The sequence below is a fragment of the Scophthalmus maximus genome, chromosome 8 (assembly GCF_022379125.1).
Source record: "Scophthalmus maximus strain ysfricsl-2021 chromosome 8, ASM2237912v1, whole genome shotgun sequence".
NCBI lineage: Eukaryota > Metazoa > Chordata > Actinopteri > Pleuronectiformes > Scophthalmidae > Scophthalmus > Scophthalmus maximus.
This window is the reverse complement of record NC_061522.1, coordinates 11,861,363-11,883,579: the sequence shown is the minus strand read 5'-3', so window position 1 is coordinate 11,883,579 and position 22,217 is coordinate 11,861,363. Positions and strand designations below refer to the sequence as shown.

Genomic DNA, 22,217 nt, shown 5'->3' with positions numbered 1-22,217 from the left:
GCAAGGACGTATGTAAATTAACAAAGTGAAACTCCAGCATTTAGTAAAATAAAACAGTTTTGAGATAGAAAGAGGTAGAAAGGTTAGGTCATGGCCCACGCTGCAGCCCACCTGAAGAAAGCTCGAGAGCTTGAGCTGCATCCAGAATACAGAGCTCTGCAGAAAGCCAGGGAGAGGAGGAGGCGGCATCGTGAAAGAGCTGAGCGAAAGCGGCAGGTAAAACCAAATCATATAAATTCATAATTTGTGTAACGCCGACTGCCATTCTGATTGTGTTGGTAATCGTTGGTGTGGGGACACGGTGTGTGAGAGTGGGTTGTGGAGGGTTTCGTTGATGTGAATGTGTTCGCCCGTTTCACGATGCTGTGGCTGCCGTGCCGCCCTCCTCTCAGACGGGTTCATCATGTAACGTAAGGAAGATGGATGATGGTGCAGTTGATGACATGTGGGCTCAAGGTCAGAGGGGGGTCACATGCTGGTGGTATTGGATCTTTTAGGGACTAAACTTTTGGTAATATTTGAAATAAAGTTCATCGAAAAGAAAATATGAATTGTTTTCCAAAATCAGAAGAACACTGTGAAATATCATTCTTAAACCACAATTACCACAATTAGAACAATTACCATGGGGGGGAAATTGTCAGCTAACAATTTACTAAGTTAACTTACTTGAGTTATTCTAGTAAGTGAATTACTGCTAAAGGATTTGTTTTGTTTCTATGGTTTAACCTCAAGCACTGATTTCTAAAGGTGATTTAAATGTTACTAACTACATAAAAACTTTGTAAAATAAAATGATAATTGAATAAAACATGTGCTTTTGACTGACACCTGCCGACAAATCAGAAATTGTTATCACTGTCTGATTAAGACACCATTTATAAAGTCTTTATAAGTTGTAATTAATGTTTTTTCATAATGGTTAATAATTAATACGGATCAGTTATAAGCCATTAATCACAAAGAAATTGGGTTGCCAGGTTGTAGACAATCCGCCAAAATGACACTTTGTCATCAATAAAACTGAGTCTGCAGTTCTAAATGTTAGTAAATCATTAACGAACGGGCACCACCCTCATTGACGGATATGCGTGAGTACATTTGGTCTTTTAAAACTGATCATAACAACGGTTACAAATAAAGAAAATTTTAAAGCAGCAGCTGATGGGATGTCTTTGATGCTGAAATTAGATTTCCCTCCAGTGTGAGCATGGATGCAGTACAGTGTATAATCCAGAAGCCTTTATTACACGACTGTCCACAGGTCAATCTACACAAATCCTGTACAGGAACAGATTACAGCTGGTTTTCAATCAATCCAATCTCTGCCAGTGCAGTGTGCTGGATGGAGAGACGGACGAGACAAACAGAGAAAGCACAAATGACTGAAAACCCCTGCTGTGAGACGAACACAAACACCTCCATGCAATACTGACATGTTTACAAGAAAACACACGTAAAATCAGGGCCTGTCCAGCACACAGATTGGTGTACTTACTTACTGTACTTACTGTACAGACCACATCTTTGTCTTTGGTATGAACCAGTGTCTGGAATTTCCTGCACGTCATGGCTGCTGTCGGATTTCTCAGATGAAAACTCCACGCACACAGCTAAAATGTTTTCTGAACCATGTCTACACGACATAACATTTTCTACATTCTCCTGATGATGGATTGACAATGGAATTTTTTTTTTTAATTTGCAAAGTTAAAGTCAATTTGATCTGAGAACTGTGTCAATAGGCTCAGCTCGTGTCACTCCGTCACGAGCCTCGGCGTTCCTGGAGAGCAAGGCAGGCCGAGCGGTCTCCCGCCACACACACTCCCAGCTGTCATGTACCCCACCCTGGACACACTCAGCGGGGGTTGATCTCTTCTTGGTAAAATAGAGGGGTCTGGAAAAGGTAAAAATAGCCAAGGCAGAGAGACAGTAAGGGTTAAATGTTTATGGTTGCAGTTGTTATTCTACAGAGAGAGGAGAGTTGGAGGGAAGAGCCAGACTGGGCATCGGCCTCACATGCTAAGGCAGAGCCAGAAGTATGTAAAGCTGAGGAGGTTTGGACAAAGAGATGAAAGTAGATAGAGAGGGGGTGAAGTGGTGGTGATAGTGAAGTAAGCGAGATTTGGTCTGACATTAATTATGTTTGGACTGAAGACAGGAACATATTTAATGGGTTGTAATATTGCTTGACGCAGCCAAACAGCAGGAAGTGAGCTGGAGAGGCTTTTATCCAAGGACACACAGTGAGAAACCACAAGCGTTGGACTTTGGTGGACCGTTCAGCACCATACGGTCTTGAAGCGTGAGAGGAAAAGGCCCCTGTTTCCTGATTCACCTGGAAAATTCGTAACCATGGGCAATGCAGCGACATGTGAGGCGTGTGGATCAGATAGAGCTTTAAAGACCAGTGGGAGTAACAGCAGTTTAGACCAACACGCTGACTACTATGGATGTGCTGAATCTGGATCTGATGTTGATGATTCACTGGTAAGAAGAAGGAGGAGAGGGAGACGTGATTCTGCTGCTGTTATAATGACCTTTGTAGTTTAAAAGACAAATCTGTTACTGCTATGTGCTGCAGCTACAAACAAAGTGTCCTCTTCTAGAAGGATGTTCTTGCTGCTGGTGTGTTTTGGTGTATGCGCGTGTGCATGTATTTTCCTGTGTGTGCATGTATTGTGTGTGTGTGTGTGTGTGTGTGTGTGTGTGTGTGTGTGTGTGTGTGTGTGGGTGGGTGTGTGTGTGTGGGTGGTGACATCTCATGTGAGTTGTTTGACCCCTGACCCCTCACAGACGTGCAATAGGGAGTTTAATTGTGCCAGTGGTGTCTGACGAACATGCTTCTGTCTTAACCTCATTAAAAAGGGGTTAAAACCTTGTCAACACCCAGTAGTCCTCTGCAAGTATTGTTAAGTTTTACTCACTGGCGCACACTGGGATTAAGTACCCATGTGTGGGCTGGCTGATAAAATCGACCGATATGAAATTTTCACAGACATATCGGTATCTGCGTTTATGTTTGCCGGTATAAAAACTTTTATTTTACAAAATAAGCAATGCAGATAAGATGTCGATATTTGTTTACACTTTCCATTGAAAAACAATGTTTGTTTTCTTTATCCAACTTATATCGGTCGGACTCTCTCTATATTTAGAATTAAGTAAGCAAATGCAAATATTATCTTTGTAAATATGCATTATTACTAGAGTAAACCCCTTATCCAAATATCTGATGTGTTCATGGAAAGATCGCATTTGGCACAAAGCTTGTCATCGATCGTCAGAAAATACACCAACAATCGTTTTGATTATTGATTAATCCTTTAATGTCTTTTTCATTCGTGACACTTGTGTTAAACCAAAAGAATTACATACATTTTGTCAGTGTATTTTTGGGCAGGATGAAAATTAAAATTATGATACAAAATCATTTATACTAGTCATATTTTTAACCCGTATTGCTTAAAAGGTAGTTGATTGATTTTCATTGAAGTTTCCCTGTAATGTTACAGTTAGCTCTGATAATAAGGGCCAATCTTCAGCTGTATAACTTCCTGCCTGAGGACATTTGCTTAAATATTCCTTATCATATTGTATATTGCTGTTAGATGTTTACTCTCACATACTGGCCTGAAGCAGTTAAGCTTTCAACTCTAAATCACTGCTGGAGAGATATTTCTGTTTGCCGTTGTGAGTTATGTCACAGTGAAATTTTGAGGATGGCTCAGCTTGTCTTGTATGTCAAAAACTGATATTGAATCCAGGTCAGGGGAAGAAGCCGCATGGATCGTGTTTTTCTTCTGCTACACGTAGGCAAGTAGGTCAACACTCTCCTGGAGTTTAGTGTCAACCTTTAAACTTCAATTTAAAAATTCAATGAGTCATTACACATGAATGCAACAAAGAGCAACTTTACATGCCATTAGTGTGTGTGTGTGTGTGTGTGTGTGTGTGTGTGTGTGTGTGTGTGTGTGTGTGTGTGTGTGTGTGTGTGTGTGTGTGTGTGTGTGTGTGTGTGTGTGTGTGTGTGTGTGTGTGTGTGTGTGTGTGTGTGTGTGCCTGCTGCAGCTGCTTGTGCTGCCTTGATGTCTGGTGGTTAAATTTAGCAGTCTTTTGTCTACTCAGACAAATTATTGATTCAAGCAGGTCTGACTTTCATAAAACAAAACAAAACACAACACATAACACTTTTTCTGAGCCCTTTATTTAGTCATAACATGCTTCATCCATCTCTCTAAACTGACTTACTTTTTAATAGACGTGTACAAATAGAACTATGACAAACCATGGAGGAAATATTACTTTTAAATGATTTAATTAAAGAGCTGTACATGATGATGACATGAAAACTAAAAAAATTAAGAATTTATATTTGTTTGTTTAGTTATGTGCTGGGTAAACACACACACACACACACACACACACACACACATATATATATATGTTTCTGCCACCACCTGTGAGGAAATACCACAAGCACTGATAAAAACCGAATATTAAAACTTAATACATGTTTGTGTTCCTGTTTCTAACATTAGCCTTCATTCTGTCTCATCCCCTCTAGTCCGACAGTAGCACCAGTTTCCTTCGAGCGGCCAGGGCGGGAAATATTGACAAAGTCCTTGAATTCCTGAAAAATGGAGTAGATATCAGCACCTGTAACCAGGTAAGGAAACTTCTGGACCCAAATCTAGCTTCATCTGGTGCTTAAGGATATTTCTGTTGGTGTGCACAGTGTGCATTTTTCTGTCTTTGAAAATGTCACAATCAACTATTTGACATTCTTTCATCCAGTAAACTTGTGCTACTGTACTGTAACCTACCATACATCTTGATGTAATGGGGCACTTTTCTGTGAAGTGTATTCAATATTTAAATGCTAAAATCTGTAATTATTTAGTTCTTCACACACTGAGTTTGGTCAAAGTTACTTGCAAGAGTTTGTGTCTTAAAATGGGTGGAGAATGTAAACAGATGTAGCGTTTTTCAGTATGTGCACACAAAATTGTGTTGTAGCTTGAGTTATGTTCATGTAGTTAAAGTTGTCTCTCTGATTCTCAGTATGTTCCCTGTCCCAGCACAAAGGAGGTAGATTGAAAAGTGACATATTACTTAAGAATCATCATTAATCTGTCACGAACACAACCTCATAACTGCTCCCCTCCCTCCATCACACCCATTCTTTCCTCCAATCTCTGCTGCACTTGAAGGTTCCCTCTGACAGCTGCTCTCACCCCCCTCACACCCACCATCACCCACATTCCACTGAGGAGGAGGGAATTGGGAGTGTGCAAAAAACATTTCCCCCTAGAGCCCTGTAACACCCCCCCTGCCCGTCTATGTCAGGGAGATGTGATTTACAGCAGTCACAAGGTATCTTAAAGTTAGATGGAGAATTACGTGACTCTGTGTGTGTGTGCCCAATGCCAGACCCTCGTACTTTCTAATGTGTCATTGCTGTTGGCCTCTTGTAATTGTCCATCAGTTTTCTAGTGACTGTTTATATGCTTGGTTGGCAGACAGGAATTGCCACCTGCTCGCACATGCTTTACAAGCTGTAATTTGTTTTCCATGGGTTTTGTTTTGTCCGTCAAGAGTGAAGCCTGACTATTCATGTGACTCTGCACACACACACACACACACACACACACACACACACACACACACACACACACACACACACACACACACACACACACTCACACACACTGAACTCCCCCACTGCAACAAGAGAGCCCTGCCCTTCATAATATCTGTCAGGGGTCAGATGATCATATTTGAGCCCTTGTCAGGTGACCAAATATGCAAGTGACATTTTCATATATATATGTCACAGTGTTGCCTCACTGTGTGTGTGTGTGTGTGTGTGTGTGTGTGTGTGTGTGTGTGTGTGTGTGTGTGTGTCAAAGAGAGAGATGGCAATGTACTGTAATGCAGAAAATGTAATTTAAGGAGTCAGAAGATACATGTCTTGTACTTCCATTCCTCCTCAGATAGTTTGTGTGATACTGTGTGTGATCATCACCAGCTGTTCAGATTTCCAAGTTTGGAGGAAAGACATTTAGGGTGTGGAACTTCACATATGGTCAATATGCAGGATTGCTTTTACTGGCTACTTTTACTGGGATTAATGTGCTTCTTACATTAATGCCGTGCCAGCTTCCTTATGTTGATGGCAGCTGATAAGTGGTTTCCTTCGAGATGATGCTGCCAGTTGCGGCTATGGTAATTGAAATTTCCCTGGATATGTTGCCATTTGAACTTTAATGATAATTCCAGGAGAAACCCACAATGATATGAGGCCTAGATGATCATTTGAAAGGATCATGATACTTGTGATTAGCAGCAACTTTGCTCTCAAGGAAATGAGTCAGTGGAAAAGGTCTGGATTGAATTAGAGCCATTTTCTATTACACTGCTGCCAGGATTGCTCTGATGATAAGAGCATCAATAAACAGGAAATAATAAATATCTGAAATCTGTGGTCTGGTTAAATAGACATAACAATGTATTAATCTGCAGTGGCTTTAAAAAATAAGGACCCATCTCTGCAAGTTTGATGGAGACGCCTGCACGTCATTTGGAAATTCTGAACGTTGGCCTCGGCGGTGTGTGTTCATTAATGACAGAAGAGTCGTATCCTAGAAAGCAGCGACAGGATGGTGAGGGCCAGAGTCTGGCGCCAAGGCCAGACGGCTGCCCAAGTCAGCTAAAGAGAAAGACAGGGAGACACCCTATCAAATACAAAAGGCAAGGAATGTTGCGCTTCACAGATTTTGTGAATCAGACAAAAGCAAAAAACCCAGTTGAAAGAAAACTTCATGTCCCAGTTTTTACATTGTGAACACACAAACATGATTTTGTGTGTTTAAAAAAAAAGACCTGTTTATTTTGATATTGCAGATCATACACTTTTTTTGTATGTGAGCTGTTTCGTTTCATGTCCTCACAATTAGAGGACTTTCCCTCTGATCTACCCAAATGTTAATCCCTGGTGAGTGATATTACTTTTTAATCTGCATGCATTTACATTATTTCCTTGTTTTTTCCTCTGACATTCTCCCCCTCTGACACCTGGACCTATAAAAAAGCCCCCTTTATTACCGCATGTGATTAAACACAAAGGTCAGAGGTCATAGGGGCGTGGATATTAATCTGCGTTGGATGGAGCTCAACAGATTCCGTCCTGCCAGGTTGGGCTAGCAGCAAACTGCCAGGGATCACTGTGTTGGGCTGAAAGTCCATTAGCTAAATGAAGCTTTCACTTGAAGCTTAGAGAAAATGGAGCTTTAGATCCAGTTTGTGTAACAGAGTGTGTGTGTGTCTGTGTGTCTGTTGTGAGTTTTACTTGATTCTCCTGGAACACATAATAGTTTAAATGTGATGGAAACGCTCTAGATTGTGTTATTTATGCTGCGTCAGTGAGTTCCCCATTCCCTGCATGTTCGGACTGCGGCAAAGAGCATTTAGTTTGACAGTTGTTTCGTCTCGTCTGTAGGCACAGCAGTTGAAATGTCACTGACTGACTGGGTCATTAATAGACATTAGAAGCACTGACAGAACGACTGCATCTATTGTTTTGTGTAATTGTAAATTACAGTAGCTCAACATTTTATGCTTCTGGTTGGATTCTGGGAAATGATCAATTATTTTATGACAAATTATAGACTAAATAATGAATGGATGAATTAAATAAAGTAATGGATAATGTAAATAATAGTTTGATAACTGTTTATTGCAGCACTATTGTATCTGTGAAATGTTACTGCAACTATGATGTTATTTTTTTTTGTAATAGATAAACTTTTCTTGTGTTTTAGGCCGATCACATCTGATTAAATTTGGAATATGAAGTCACATTTTATATATTGATTCTGTCACTCACTTGACCAGATGCTCACTTCCATACTGTGGCCTTTGAGGAATTAACTCTTTTTTTTCTTCCTTTTGTAAAGGCTGACATTTACCCTGTGTGTGTGTGTGTGTGTGTGTGTGTGTGTGTGTGTGTGTGTGTGTGTGTGTGTGTGTGTGTGTGTGTGTGTGTGTGTGTGTGTGTGTGTGTGTGTGTGTGTGTGTGTGTGTGTGTGTGTGTGTGTGTGTGTGTGTGTGTGTGTGTGTGTGTGCGCGCGCGTGCGCGTGTGTGTGCGTTTGTGTGTGTGTGTGTGTGTGTGTGTGTGTGTGTATGTATGTCCTTCATACCCTCTATGACTGTGCAGAATCATGACACCCCTTTGGCTGTTTGGCATTTGGCAACTCAGAGAAAGAGAGAGGGAGGGAGAGAGTTGTATGTGCACGAGGAAAGGGAAAGGGGCCAATGATAGAGTTGTTAGCAACATAGCAGATGATCCAGTGTCAGGATCCACAGCACTTCTCTCTAAGCCACCTGATAGAGCTTTCAAACGGGGCAGAAGAGACCCAGAAGCCCGAGTCCCAACCTGAGCAGTAGAAGAAGGAGGCAGAGGTGTTGAGGTGCTCCATCACCTGGTGTGGCATTCCAAAAGGCAAAAGATAGAAAAGAGCAAAGCCAGTTTAACTCCAGGCGGAGAGCGACTGGTTTGGAAAAAGGAGCAGGATAAAAACAAGGTGTATGTTCGCTGCGGTTTGAAATACTCCCCCAGTCGCCAGGTTTCAGCGAGACCCCGCGCAGAATGGAAGAGGAGGAGGATGAGGTGAATCAGTCTTCTTTGTGTTTGTCCTGTATACGTCTGTTTCAGAGGAAATATGTTTTTTCAAGTGTTTGTGGTTTGTAAAAATACATAATTTGTGTTGCGATTACGTGTCAGAGAGAAACATTTACACTCTCCACACTTTCCTCCTCCTGTTCTGCTGCTGACCTGTTGCTCTGGTCGATGGATCATCATGCTCAAACGTTTTCTCAATGTGATTCAATACCTCTTGTGATTGAGTTGAATATTGACTGCCCAAACTTTTCCCATTTTTTTTAAATTGACTTTTTAAAAACTTTAAATCATCCAACTCTGAATTTCTTTCATCAACATTAATGGAGTTTTGGATTGTGCTTTGTTGCATACTGAACATATTCATAGTCTTTTAAAATATTTTTTTCCCAATTGTTTGACCTATATACAGCGTTGTTTTTATGTTGTAATATTATTAAGTTTACCTAAACATGGGTAGGGTAGATACAATAATACAAATACGTACAGTATAATGCATTAAAATCAACTTGAAATTTTACTTCTTGACTCACAATTGATTTTTACTCTTGTGATTGATTATATTGATGTTTCCTTTTTGTTTTCTCTCCAGAATGGTCTGAACGCTTTACATCTGGCAGCTAAGGAGGGACACGAAGATTTGGTGGAGGAACTGTTGGAGAGAGGAGCAGCAGTGGACTCCTCCACCAAGGTACATTAGCGAAGTCCTGCTTCATCAACCCTCTAGATTTGAACATGGCACAGTTTGATCTTTAGCCCCACAATGGGGAGGACATGAGAGAATGACGGCCTGATAACACAAAGACAAAACGAGAAGGAGGGAGCTGACAGGAAAGAGTGCACATGAATGTAATACTGTATATTGGTATCAGTTGTGAATTACAGTGTAAATCACTGCTTCTGTCTTGATCTGGGAAACTTGACTCATGGAGGTGGTGGCCATGGATATGAGGTTGATTTAAGAGGTAGTGAAAATGAGAGGTAGTGAAAATGATTTTAAGGTTTTCATAACGACCAACTGTTCTCCATCAACAATGTCTCATTTCACCGTCTTTTAGATGACTTTCTTTTTAAATTTACATTCAGATAAACTAAACTTGAAATGTGTTCCATCAACTTTGAAAGACATCACCATGGCCTCACATCACATCTTAAATAGGTATTTTACCGTCAGTGGAAAGTTTTGTTTATTATGTGACTGTGGATGTCTGATGTGTCAGATTTATCAGCTAGCGACAGCAAACCGCTAGAAAGGAATCTGTCGCCCTCCGTCCCAAGTCTGTTCGACATCGATATGTTCTTTGGTATTATTCAGTCAGTAACCACGCCCCGAAAAAATAAAACAGGGACAGAAATTGTGTATTTTCAAGGATGACATCAGATATCTCTGTGACTGTCACACCTCTTATACTCCATCTCTTTCAACCAGGTCCGATTTTTTTAAAGACATTTGTACCAAAAGAGGATTTGCATAAAACAAAAACACATACTTGGCTGGATGCCTCAATTGTAGTTTTCTCTGCAGAAAGGAAACACTGCCCTCCACATTGCCTCACTGGCAGGACAAAGGGAAGTAGCCCGAATACTGGTGAAGAGAGGGGCAGATGTCAACTCTCAGTCACAGGTGAGACGTCTTTCAGTAGGATGAAGCTATGTTGAACTGTGTCAAACTGTGCAACATCAAGACTATGATCTTCTTCTAAATTGTTTGTATATATTGTTTCTACAGAATGGCTTCACTCCACTCTACATGGCAGCCCAGGAGAACCACTTGGAGGTGGTGAGATACCTGCTGGAAAATGAGGGGAACCAAAGCATTGCAACAGAGGTTGGTTAATAAATACACCTACTACAATATGCACGATTCTCCTGTCATTTTTTCTTTTAATTAATTGAAGTCTTTTTTTCTCTCTCACCTTTTTCTTTGTCTTCCTCTTCCCCTGCTTATCCAGGATGGCTTCACTCCACTGGCCATTGCTCTCCAGCAGGGTCACAACGCAGTGGTCTCCCTGCTGCTGGAGCACGACACCAAGGGTAAGGTCCGTCTGCCAGCCCTGCACATCGCGGCACGCAAAGATGACACGAAGTCGGCGGCACTGCTGCTCCAGAACGACCACAACGCCGACGTCCAGTCGAAGGTGAGGAAAAGCGGCAGGGAGACACTGATAAAGGAGGGAGGGAGTGGTGGAGCGAAAAGATAGTGGGAGAACTGGAGGGGAGAGTGTATTCACGCAATGGGGGAGGGAATGAGAAATTGAGAGTAGTTTGTTTGGAGGGAGTTTTTATTTATTTATATATCTTTTCATGTTGACAGTTTTATTCATTTCATCAATTATGTGCGTAATCATTTATGAATTAGATAATATGAATGGACAGTGCCTCTCTTTGTTATTTCCTTCGGTGTGTTTGCATTATGTTTATATAAGTGTGACCTTGCAGACTTACCCTGTTTTATGTGAATGTTGTGATAAGCCCTTACCCTAACCACCCAACTCCCTATTTCCCCTTTCTCTATATATGCATCCTTACCAGATGATGGTCAATAGAACCACAGAGGTATAAAGACTAATCACCTCTTTAATCAGTTCTTTTTCTGTATCGATTCTGACCGCTCTATTGTCCTTATCTTTGCCTTATTTAACCAGGAGTTGTAAAATCCTGCATGTCAGAATTATGTGTATTTAAATATGCTGTAAAACACACCCCTGCAAAAACCAACCGTGTGTTACAGTATATTAAAACATTACAGAGAATGTTTGTTTATTGCATTGAAATAAAGATAATTTTTATCACTTTACTTTATTTCTCTTTTTTATTTGTTGAAAATCTTTAATTAATCCAAATTACTAGCATTACATATTTATATACTTAGTTTCTGACTGTTTATTTTTCTCTGCATATTATTGCATGTGTAGTTCTAAGCACGTTGATATCAATGTTTATCAGTCTTTAAGTTAACTCTGTTTCTTAATTAAATTGCACCATGTCTATCAGAATGGGAAGGTAAGGATTAAACCTACAATTGTGTACTGTAGATGTTTATATATGCAGCTCATATATATAAATGTCCATTTGTTCGTCCAAGCAAATATACTGTGTGTAGTTGCTTTATGTATTTTAGGCTTGGTTTTTAATGTCTTTTATTTCGACATTTGTTCGACAGTATATTATTTTTCACTTTTTTCATTTTACTATCAAGCATGGCAAAATTACAAGGTTTTCGCATGCATTATTTAGTGCACGTGCTATTTTGGGTTGTGCTCATTTTTTTTCATGCTTTTTCTTTCACAGTGTCTGGTTTCTATATTCAGCATGCTGCCTTATCATAATGCTGCTTCAGCACAGTCAGGTTCCGTCCTTTATCTGCCACAGAAATATGTGATCTCTCTTTCTTTCTTTCTTTCTTTCTTTCTTTCTTCCATCTCTCCTTGTCCGTCTCAAACAGAGTGGGTTCACCCCTCTGCACATCGCGGCTCACTATGGTAACGTGAATGTCTCCACCTTGTTGCTGAACAGAGGAGCGGCTGTGGACTTCACTGCCAGGGTAGCGCCTCAATTTCCACCTTTTTAGCAGGACACTGTCTTTTGGACTTTTTCTGTCTTTGCTATTTTCTGTAATAATTTTCCTTTTTAATCTAAGCCTTTATTAACAGCATAATAATAAAGGTTACATTTCTTGCTGCATGTCTTACAGTTAGTGATGTGACATTCAGTTATTGCGTCCAACTCAAAATTTGAATCACAGATTAATAAAAACTGATTCTAACCCTAACCCTCAGAATGGGATAACTCCTCTCCATGTGGCCTCCAAGAGAGGCAACACCAACATGGTGGCTCTGCTGATGGACCGAGGGGCTCAAATAGATGCGAAAACCAGGGTGAGATTTGTTTAAAGTTCTCATTAAATTGTGATAAATATGTAACTACTCTCTGGTACACTAACTACAGGTCAGTTACCTATTTTGTAAAAAGAATAATAATAAATACCTGGATTATTGACTATCGTTTGTGCATATTTCTGTGTTTGTGTGATTGTCTTCCAGGATGGACTGACCCCCCTGCATTGTGCAGCCAGGAGTGGACATGACCCTGCAGTCGAGCTGTTACTGGAGAAAGGAGCCCCTATCTTAGCCAGAACCAAGGTATTGTACGGCCCTGACAGTACTCACCCACCGTACCCCAGAATCTTTCCTGCAATTAAATAAATGTGTTATGATGTGATTTCACTTAGTAACTTACTTATTGCCCTACAATTGAGACTTTCAGTATTTCACTTGGAAACCACAAAACATATTGTACTTTTGTTTTCTCCTCCTTTTGCTCCTCCTATTTGCCACCTCTTACTTCTTTGTTTTGTTTTTTCTGACCTTCTCTCATCTGTCCATGTATCTAATCACACAGAATGGACTGTCCCCACTGCACATGTCGGCCCAGGGAGACCACGTAGAATGTGTGAAACATCTACTGCAGCATAAGGCGCCTGTCGATGACGTCACACTGGACTACCTCACAGCGCTGCATGTGGCAGCTCACTGTGGCCACTACAGAGTCACCAAGCTGCTGCTAGACAAGAAGGCCAATCCCAATACTCGAGCACTGGTAGGCGTTCACAGAAAATAACAACTGTACAAGCGCAAAAATAGGCACGGACACAGACTCATAAATATAAATAAATAAATAAATAAACACACATGCAGGTATACACGAGCACTTGTCTTACAGACGAGAGTGACGAACATACAAAGGCTTAACATGGACAGAGGTCAATATTTGCTATTGGTTATTCTATTACCAAATATGGAGTGAAAAGAAATGGACTGCTTAACATACAGTAGGAAAAGAGGACTTCTGAAAGACTTGAAAAAAATAAGAAAAGTGTCAAATAAGACAGTAATGAAATGAAAAATAATGTTCTCCCCTAGCTGTAGATCATTCAGACATTTTGTATATACCAATTCATTTCTCTCTCTCTCTCTCTCTCTCTCTCTATAACAGAATGGTTTCACTCCCCTCCACATCGCTTGTAAGAAGAACAGGGTGAAGGTGATGGAGTTGTTGGTCAAATATGGCGCCTCCATCCAGGCCATTACTGAGGTGAATTTTTCTTAGTGGGAATGTCTCAGGATAGGATCTCTCAATACAGCACGTTCGTGTTTTCCTCTTTGCATCTCATGCTCATCTTCTGTGTTTCTCTCTGTATTCTAGTCTGGCCTGACTCCGATCCATGTATCTGCCTTCATGGGTCACCTCAACATTGTTCTCCTCCTGCTGCAGAATGGAGCCTCTCCTGATATCCGTAACATTGTGAGTAGGAATTTGACAAGTGATTTGCTCAGCTCATTGGTCGGAAATCAAAACGTATGCTCACTCCATGAGTGAGCATACGTTTTTAAAGTGTCAGTTTTCTCAGTGCGACTACTTGGAAGCTTTACTTACCATAAGTGTTGCATTGGTCACAGTTTCCTATTGCTCATAAATGTCATGTGTCTGTGTTCATCAGCGTGGCGAGACAGCTCTCCACATGGCAGCACGAGCAGGTCAAATGGAAGTGGTTCGCTGTTTGCTGAGAAATGGAGCGTTGGTCGATTCCATGGCCAGGGTGAGTCAGCAGAGGTCGTCACTGTTTCTTTCTCTTAATAATGAATGAGCTTATTTCATTTACTGGCTTGCAGTCAGCCTCAGGGGTCATGTGGCCTACCTCTGACAAATACACGTCTTTTTTCCCCCTAATTCACTACCTCTCCACCTGCTTTCTTTTGTTTCTTCACGGTTTTTCCTCTCAACTCACACAAGTATAATCGTTTCATCCTTCAACTATAGGAGGACCAGACTCCCCTCCACATTGCATCCCGTTTGGGGAAAACAGACATAGTTCAGTTGCTGCTTCAGCACATGGCCCACCCCGATGCTGCCACCACCAACGGGTACACTCCCCTCCACATTTCAGCCAGGGAGGGCCAAGTAGAGACGGCTGCTGTGCTGCTGGAGGCCGGAGCCTCACACTCAATGGCCACCAAGGTGAGCAGAGGATAGCCTGGGATTTATACTTATAGAGACAGAGTTACCCAGCTAAACATGAAAACAAAAGAGTTTGGACATGTAGTTTTGAGATTAAACTTGTCAACCTTTTTTCCTCAACAGAAAGGATTCACTCCATTACATGTAGCAGCAAAATATGGAAGCCTCGACGTAGCAAAACTCCTCCTTCAGCGCAAAGCCCTTCTTGATGACGCTGGCAAGGTGAGCTGAAGATACTGTGTGTAGAAACAGATCTTAGTCAAGGTCTGAGGTTATTTCAGGGTAATACTGTTAATTTCTCTGAGATACACAGTGCTCTAGAATTCATATGTGGGCCTCCTTTCTTATTGTTTAGCAGGATTACTCAAAAAGAATCAAATCAAATAATCAAAAGACAGGTCTCGACCATGGTAACAGGTTATTCAATTTTGGGGGGTGGAATTTTTTCACGGTTTCCACCCCATTGTGGGGATTGCTCAGCCTTGGCGGAGGTCTGCGCTCTTTTAGTGCTCTTATCCCAGAGTAGAACAATACTGTTTTTAATTCATAAAGGTATTCTGTATTATACTGAATTATCAATCTTGTAATCACATGCCTCCTCTTATAGAACGGCCTGACTCCGCTTCATGTGGCAGCTCATTATGACAACCAAGAGGTGGCTCTGTTGCTGCTGGATAAGGGGGCATCACCTCATGCTACTGCGAAGGTTAGTACTTCAGACACTTTCACACTGTTGCTCATATGTGATGCATTCTGCTATTGTAATAATTCTGTAATCAAGCACTGCAGTTTACTTATTACTTATACTGTTTAATTCAACATACCCAGGTGGCATAGAGTGATGCTTACAGGCCACTGTATCTAATTGCTGACCTTCCTCCTCCCCTCTGTCCAGAATGGCTACACTCCTCTCCACATTGCAGCCAAAAAGAACCAGACGAACATTGCCTTAGCGCTGCTGCAGTATGGAGCAGAAACCAATGTTCTAACCAAGCAGGGAGTCAGCCCTCTACACCTGGCAGCCCAGGAGGGACATGCAGAGATGGCCAGCCTGCTGCTGGGCAAAGGAGCCCACGTCAACACAGGCACCAAGGTCACACATGAACACAGACATCACGTGTTACCGTCAGACTCTTGTTTTGTTAATAAACTCTATCAAGGGCGCAGGGAGCAACGTTAGTTCTCACTTTCTCACCAGGGAAGAGACATATAATTGCTATAAAGATGTTTGTATGCATAGCAGCCTTTCAGAATATGCAACAGGGATTTAGTTCATGTGTAAAATATAAACAACAAGGGTGGACAACTCTGTGCTCCGTGTGTTACAGAATGGATTGACTCCTTTGCATCTCACAGCCCAAGAGGACAGGGTCAGTGCAGCAGAAGTACTGGCCAAACATGACAGCAACTTGGATCAGCAAACAAAGGTGCAAACATGCACTCACACACATGCAAGTAGACGTAAAAGAAACCATACACAGTCAAAAACTAGACCGGTGGTATAAGCTGCTTCCTAAATCTGACACATACTGTTTTTCGGAAGCATTATACATCCCCATCATTCAGGGGGTTCGGTATCTGTGACAGTTTGTTGTTATTGCACTCAGTGGTCACATTTCACCAAAGAAAGGGTTTACTTGGGTCATAACACTCCACTTAATAACCCCCTCCAAATGAATCTCTCTGCATCTTCTTCTCTACACGTCAGCTCGGATATACTCCTCTGATTGTGGCTTGTCACTATGGAAATGCCAAGATGGTGAACTTCCTATTACAGCAAGGTGCCAGCGTCAACGCCAAAACCAAGGTAGACTTCAAAAAAGTAAAATCTGATGGATATAAATTCTGCTCAATTAAATCTGCAAGGACAATGAACAACGAAAGAATACAATCAAAGACGATTATATTTTTTGTATTGACCAATGCTAAACCTATTTGTTTGTTCTCCAGAATGGTTACACACCACTTCACCAGGCAGCACAACAAGGGAACACACACATCATCAATGTGTTGCTGCAACACGGGGCAAAGCCCAATTCTACTACAGTGGTAAGAAATTAAGAAAAAAAAGTTATTCACTTTAGACTCACAAACATACAAAAAGTTTTGCGAACATGGAATCTCATTTTTCTTCTCAAACTCCATGCTCTGCTTTCTGTTAGAATGGAAACACTGCTCTGTCGATCGCTAGACGTCTGGGTTACATCTCTGTGGTGGACACACTGAAAGTTGTCACTGAGGAGATCATCACTACCACAACAGTAAGATCGCAGATTTTGGACCACTTTGTTTTGCCTTACGTTTCCCACAAAACTGAGGTTAATTTTTTTTCTGTTCTATTAATGTTTTTCCATGACTTTGAATGGGCGTCACATCAGACGGTCACAGAGAAACACAAGCTCAATGTCCCCGAGACCATGACGGAGATCCTTGATGTTTCCGATGAGGAGGGTGAGTTTCTTTTAAAACGAAAAGCAAGAAAAAGTTCATATGAAATATATTTTTGTGCTTGTCCACATAAGACTCATTGTTTTTCCTATCAAAGGGATGTGTAAAGATTTTTTTGGGTTACAGTAAGACAGTAACCAAAAACCTAAAACAAAAAGATTTGAGATTTCTCCCTTTCTGTGGTAGTCATAAAGAGCTGCACTGTATGTTGTGGGTGATGTAGTTCTGAAAGTTATGTGTTTCGTAGCTCTGAGTCTGGAGGACGAGCCCTTATTTGAGATGTCGGTGGAACTGGAAGGTATCGCAAAATGTCTGCCCTGCTATACCGGCTTGGTGTGGGCTCAGTTTGTGTGCTTGTAACTAATCTGTGTTATCATATTGGTGCAGTGATGAAATAAGACAATGAATTTTGAGAATTTTGTTTACGCTGTAAACCCCTGGATTATCTACCTTGAGAGAATCCATGTTAAATTAGAGTGCTGTTGCTGATTTTATTTTAGTGCAATGGTGGAATCTAATTGCACGAAAGTAAGTGAGGGTGTGGATCATGACGGTTATGATGATTGTAAATGATTGAGAAATGCACTGATGTAACAGGATGCTTATGACAGATGTTCATGCATACAAGTGGTACAGTATTTGTTTTGAGCAAAGAGATAATTATCTCATTAGCTATATATATAATATAATATATATATATATATATATATTGCAGCTTACTTGTTTGTACATTTATGCAAGACGAACTTCCAGGCTCGCTGTCATAAAAAATATGTTTGGTTTTTATGTTTCATATTTTAAAATGGCACATTTTTGTCTCCCAGGTGAGGACACTATGACAGGGGACGGTGGGGAGTATCTGAGAGCAGAGGATCTCAGAGAGCTTGGCGATGACTCTCTTCCAGGACACTTCCTTGATGGTTTCAGCTACATGAGCCACAACCTGGACAGGTCAAAAAATATCCCACACCTAACACTTAGCAAAGTCTCAAAATACATCAAACCTCATGACATGACGGCAAATGTAAAATGATGACTTATCACAAGATAAGAAACCAAAAGATATACGCATAGGCATTTAAAAATATATTTATATCTGGTGTGCTTTTCCAACAGGCAGCCGCACACTCCCATTCACCAGAGTTTTCATCAGAGAGAGGGCATTCTCATTGAAGACATGCTGACAAGCCACCAGGTGAATAGGTTGAGCAAACCGACAATGACCTTTCCTGAGATTTCCTACATTTAGATTATATGATGTTTATTTTCCAAGGGACTGCTGTAACTTTGTGAATGATTGTTGTTTTTTGGTCTGTAGGTGTCAGCGCTTTCTAGAGAGCACGACAAGGACTCGTTCCGTCTGAGCTGGGGCGCTGAGCACCTTGATAATGTGGTGCTGTCCTCCAGTCTGTTACACTCTGGGTATACAACTCTCTCTCTCTCTCTCTCTCTCTCTCTCTCTCTCTCTCTCTCTCTCTCTCTCTCTTTCTCTCACTCACACACACACATTCACTTATTCTTGAATTTTTCCTTACATTATTTTTCACTCCCTCACATTTCACGTATTTTCTCCATCCTTCTTACATCTTTGCTTCTGTGTCTTTTTTTGTCACTGCTCAGGTTTTTCCTCACTCTTTATTCTCTTTTCATTTACACATTTGTAGCCTCTTTGTGCACCACTTGTCTTGCCTGTTTTTGTGATTTTGTGTGTGTGTGTTTGTGTGTTTTGTATCTGCTTCTAGCCGTTCCTCACCGTGCCTAGAACATGACAACAGCAGGTGATTTTCTTTATTTTTGGCTACTCTCCTAGTCTTCCCTCCTGCGTGCCTTTACTTTTTCCTCATCCACTACTGAACAACTTCCTCATTCTCATCCTGTGTGCCTGCATGATTTCATAATGCATAACTTGCCATTTCCCAGATTCAGGTGTCGTTAACTAGAGATGATCCAACCAACTATGTTAGTCTTTGATGCACTTTAGAGATCTAGATCTGAGACGCTACTTATATTTGTATAAATAACATAACAGCACTGTTTGTTGAGAATAAGTTCTAATGTTTTAACTTGGCAGTTTGTCATTTGTGACAGCTGAGTGTGAATTTGATAGTCCTTTAAGAATAAGGCTGGTATTATATTATATTTTTCTCATTGTCCTACATTCCCATGAGACGTTCTTAATCAATAATGTGGTAATATGTAATACTCAATACTTTCCAACCTCCTCCAAACTGGGGACTATTTTAACCAGTGGATGACTGAAAGCATATTATGTGCACTATAGTGAGTAGTTACAGCACCAGAATTGTATATGTGAAGTTAAATATCACCTAGTGCAACAATGTGGTTAATATACATGTTAATTCAAAATGTTTGCTCAACAATGCTCTATAACACATGGCAATACACTAGTGCACGATTTGGCTACACAGACAGTATGAGTTTGATCAATTCATTGTTATGTCAGGTGTGTGTTTCATGTGATTTTATCATAATGTATAGAATTCGCCAACCTTACCCTTTAAAAGATCTGATACCACTCTGTTCCATGTCCTGATCAGCTCCCATACTGGTCTTGCAGCTTGACTATGGCCATCTTTATGTTAACATGTGTTCACATTTCATATATAGAAAATATGGTGTAACTGTAATCATTTACTTGCTTGAAGTCATCTAATAGTTGAATCATTATTCATACATATTTGGTCCTTGACACATAAGACCCTCAGGAAATGATCTTGTTCAGTGCCCTCCTCTTTGCTTGGAAATTATTGAAACGAGAAAAGGCTGGAATGAAATATTATTAACTGAAACCTGCTTGTTGTTTTGGTTGCCTACTCTGCATGGAAGTTTGGAGTCACAAATTTGAGTCTTTAACGACCACTTCATCCATTGCTGGGCTGTTTTTTTTTTTAGCTTCCTGGTCAGCTTCATGGTTGATGCCAGGGGCGGGGCCATGCGTGGTTGCCGTCACAATGGCCTGCGAATCATTGTACCACCAAGGAAGTGTTCTGCACCTACACGGGTGACATGCAGGCTAGTGAAGAGACACCGCCTTGCCTCTATGCCCCCTATGGTGGAGGGTGAGGGGCTGGCGGGTCGCATCATAGAAGTGGGACCCACTGGAGCTCAGTTCTTGGGGTAAGTGTTTGAGTGTTTGTGTGTTTACTATATTCGTATTCAGGTGTGTGTGTGTGTGTGTGTGTGTGTGTGTGTGTGTGTGTGTGTGTGTGTGTGTGTGTGTGTGTGTGTGTGTGTGTGTGTGTGTGTGTGTGTGTGTGTGTGTGTGTGTGTGTGTGTGTGTGTGTGTGTGTGTGACTGGGTGAGCGTTTCAGCTGTTATGTTGTTTGTGTTCATACTTTCTTCTTGACTCCCCCTCTGTGCTGCGTATGGATCAGTAAGCTCCACCTGCCCACAGCTCCGCCCCCTCTGAATGAGGGCGAGAGCCTGGTCAGTCGCATTCTGCAGCTGGGTCCTCCAGGAACCAAGTTCCTCGGGTAGGACCACGGGTGGGGGATACCCTGGAATCCTGGTCTCATTCTGCCCCTTATTTTTCACAATGTCCACCATAGACTTTTTTTTTTAATTCTTTCTTGTTTTTATTTTGTTAATTCACTCATTTCTTGCTTTAGTCTGAAGTCACCTGACCCCTTGCCTTATGTTTTGAGTCATGTCCAAGCCTTCCTCAGTCTCCAGACTTGTTTGTAGTTGGATTATGTTGTTGATGTGCAAAGGATTTTTCTTTATGTTTAAACATTTTTCAATTTACTTTTCAATGAATATTTTTGTTTTACTATGCCTGCACCTAATTTTTTTAAAACTCAAATTTGCTTTGTAGTTTGTTTGTTTTTTGTTTTTTTAATAAGGTCATGCATAAATCAACCCAAGCATCATGTTATCTCTGATGCAGCCAAAGCTCTGCAAAACTTGCTATGTTTTTGTTAAGTCCAGTTTGTGTTTAACTTTACCTTGTTTTCCCTTTTAGGCCCGTGATTGTGGAAATCCCCCATTTCGCAGCTCTTCGGGGCACAGAGAGAGAGTTGGTGATCTTGAGGAGTGAGACAGGGGAGAGCTGGAGGGAACACCACTGTGACTTCACTGAAGAAGAACTGAACCAGATACTTAATGGCATGGATGAAAGTAAGGGATCTTAACTGGACTGTGATGCCAAACATCAGTTGTTGATAGGTGTTGAAATCTCACATCGCAACATTTTTGATTCAAACAATACATCAAAACACCACAGCACACAAACTGTAGCACTGAAATAGGCCTCCATTCTCCAAACATCATGCAAGTTACCACTCATAGTGTATTTATACTGAATATTTGTGATAATTGCAGAACTTGATTCTCCTGAGGAGCTTGAGAAGAAAAGAATATGCCGCATCATCACCCGAGACTTCCCACAGTATTTTGCGGTGGTGTCACGGATAAAGCAAGACAGTCATTTGATTGGGCCAGAGGGTGGCGTCCTTAGCAGCACTCTTGTGCCCCAAGTCCAGGCAGTCTTCCCTGAAGGAGCCCTCACCAAGAAAATCAGAGTTGGGCTACAGGTACATACAGTGAATTCATTGCCCAGACACATATTATTGGAATATTTAATGTTAAAGTAATCAATAAAGCTACTGCATTGATATGGTTTATGTACATTGTTTTAGGCTCAGCCCATTGAAGTGGATGTGGTGAGAAAGATTCTTGGTAACAAAGCCACATTTAGCCCAATCGTAACATTGGAGCCAAGAAGGAGGAAGTTCCACAAACCAATCACCATGACAATCCCAATTCCCAAGAGCTCAAACACTGACGAGCCAAGCGGCGTGTACAGTGGGGAGACCCCAACTTTACGTTTACTTTGCAGTATTACTGGTAAGTATGGGGAATAATCAGTCATCATATCAGGAAACAATATGAAATTAAAACATCCAACTCTGCCACTAGCTTTTTGAAGTTATATCAGATGGTCAAATTAAATATTTCAATGTTTCCTGTGTAATTTAATGTGATCTGTAATCTCATATTCCTGTCTTAGTTTGGTTCTTTGTTGTTTTTGTCATTATTATGCTGAAAAGC

The 22,217-nt window shown here is 41.0% G+C and overlaps 1 protein-coding gene across 6 annotated transcripts in view; it reads left to right on the top strand.

Annotated features, from left to right (window-relative positions):
- ank2a (ankyrin 2a, neuronal) overlaps window positions 1-22,217 on the top strand; it is a 68,574-nt gene that overhangs the window by 11,385 nt on the left and 34,972 nt on the right. The window contains exons 1-33 of one of the 6 annotated variants that reach the window (XM_035636931.2): window positions 2,057-2,490; window positions 4,568-4,669; window positions 9,274-9,372; window positions 10,207-10,305; window positions 10,411-10,509; window positions 10,634-10,819; window positions 11,214-11,237; window positions 11,676-11,684; window positions 12,127-12,225; window positions 12,461-12,559; window positions 12,725-12,823; window positions 13,083-13,280; window positions 13,677-13,775; window positions 13,887-13,985; window positions 14,182-14,280; window positions 14,502-14,699; window positions 14,823-14,921; window positions 15,307-15,405; window positions 15,595-15,792; window positions 16,028-16,126; window positions 16,408-16,506; window positions 16,650-16,748; window positions 16,862-16,960; window positions 17,078-17,150; window positions 17,972-18,098; window positions 18,264-18,342; window positions 18,466-18,569; window positions 18,890-18,925; window positions 20,061-20,285; window positions 20,543-20,641; window positions 21,130-21,284; window positions 21,489-21,700; window positions 21,806-22,013. In XM_035636931.2, the coding sequence (XP_035492824.2) occupies window positions 2,356-2,490; window positions 4,568-4,669; window positions 9,274-9,372; window positions 10,207-10,305; window positions 10,411-10,509; window positions 10,634-10,819; window positions 11,214-11,237; window positions 11,676-11,684; window positions 12,127-12,225; window positions 12,461-12,559; window positions 12,725-12,823; window positions 13,083-13,280; window positions 13,677-13,775; window positions 13,887-13,985; window positions 14,182-14,280; window positions 14,502-14,699; window positions 14,823-14,921; window positions 15,307-15,405; window positions 15,595-15,792; window positions 16,028-16,126; window positions 16,408-16,506; window positions 16,650-16,748; window positions 16,862-16,960; window positions 17,078-17,150; window positions 17,972-18,098; window positions 18,264-18,342; window positions 18,466-18,569; window positions 18,890-18,925; window positions 20,061-20,285; window positions 20,543-20,641; window positions 21,130-21,284; window positions 21,489-21,700; window positions 21,806-22,013 (3,853 nt within the window). In that variant the 5' untranslated portion in view covers window positions 2,057-2,355. Of the gene's footprint in view, window positions 1-2,056; window positions 2,491-4,567; window positions 4,670-8,195; window positions 8,673-9,273; window positions 9,373-10,206; window positions 10,306-10,410; window positions 10,510-10,633; window positions 10,820-11,213; window positions 11,238-11,675; window positions 11,685-12,126; window positions 12,226-12,460; window positions 12,560-12,724; window positions 12,824-13,082; window positions 13,281-13,676; window positions 13,776-13,886; window positions 13,986-14,181; window positions 14,281-14,501; window positions 14,700-14,822; window positions 14,922-15,306; window positions 15,406-15,594; window positions 15,793-16,027; window positions 16,127-16,407; window positions 16,507-16,649; window positions 16,749-16,861; window positions 16,961-17,077; window positions 17,151-17,971; window positions 18,099-18,263; window positions 18,343-18,465; window positions 18,570-18,889; window positions 18,926-20,060; window positions 20,286-20,542; window positions 20,642-21,129; window positions 21,285-21,488; window positions 21,701-21,805; window positions 22,014-22,217 lie in introns of those variants that run through there. The other 5 variants (XM_035636932.2, XM_035636939.2, XM_035636937.2 and 2 more) reach the window with 5 other exon arrangements.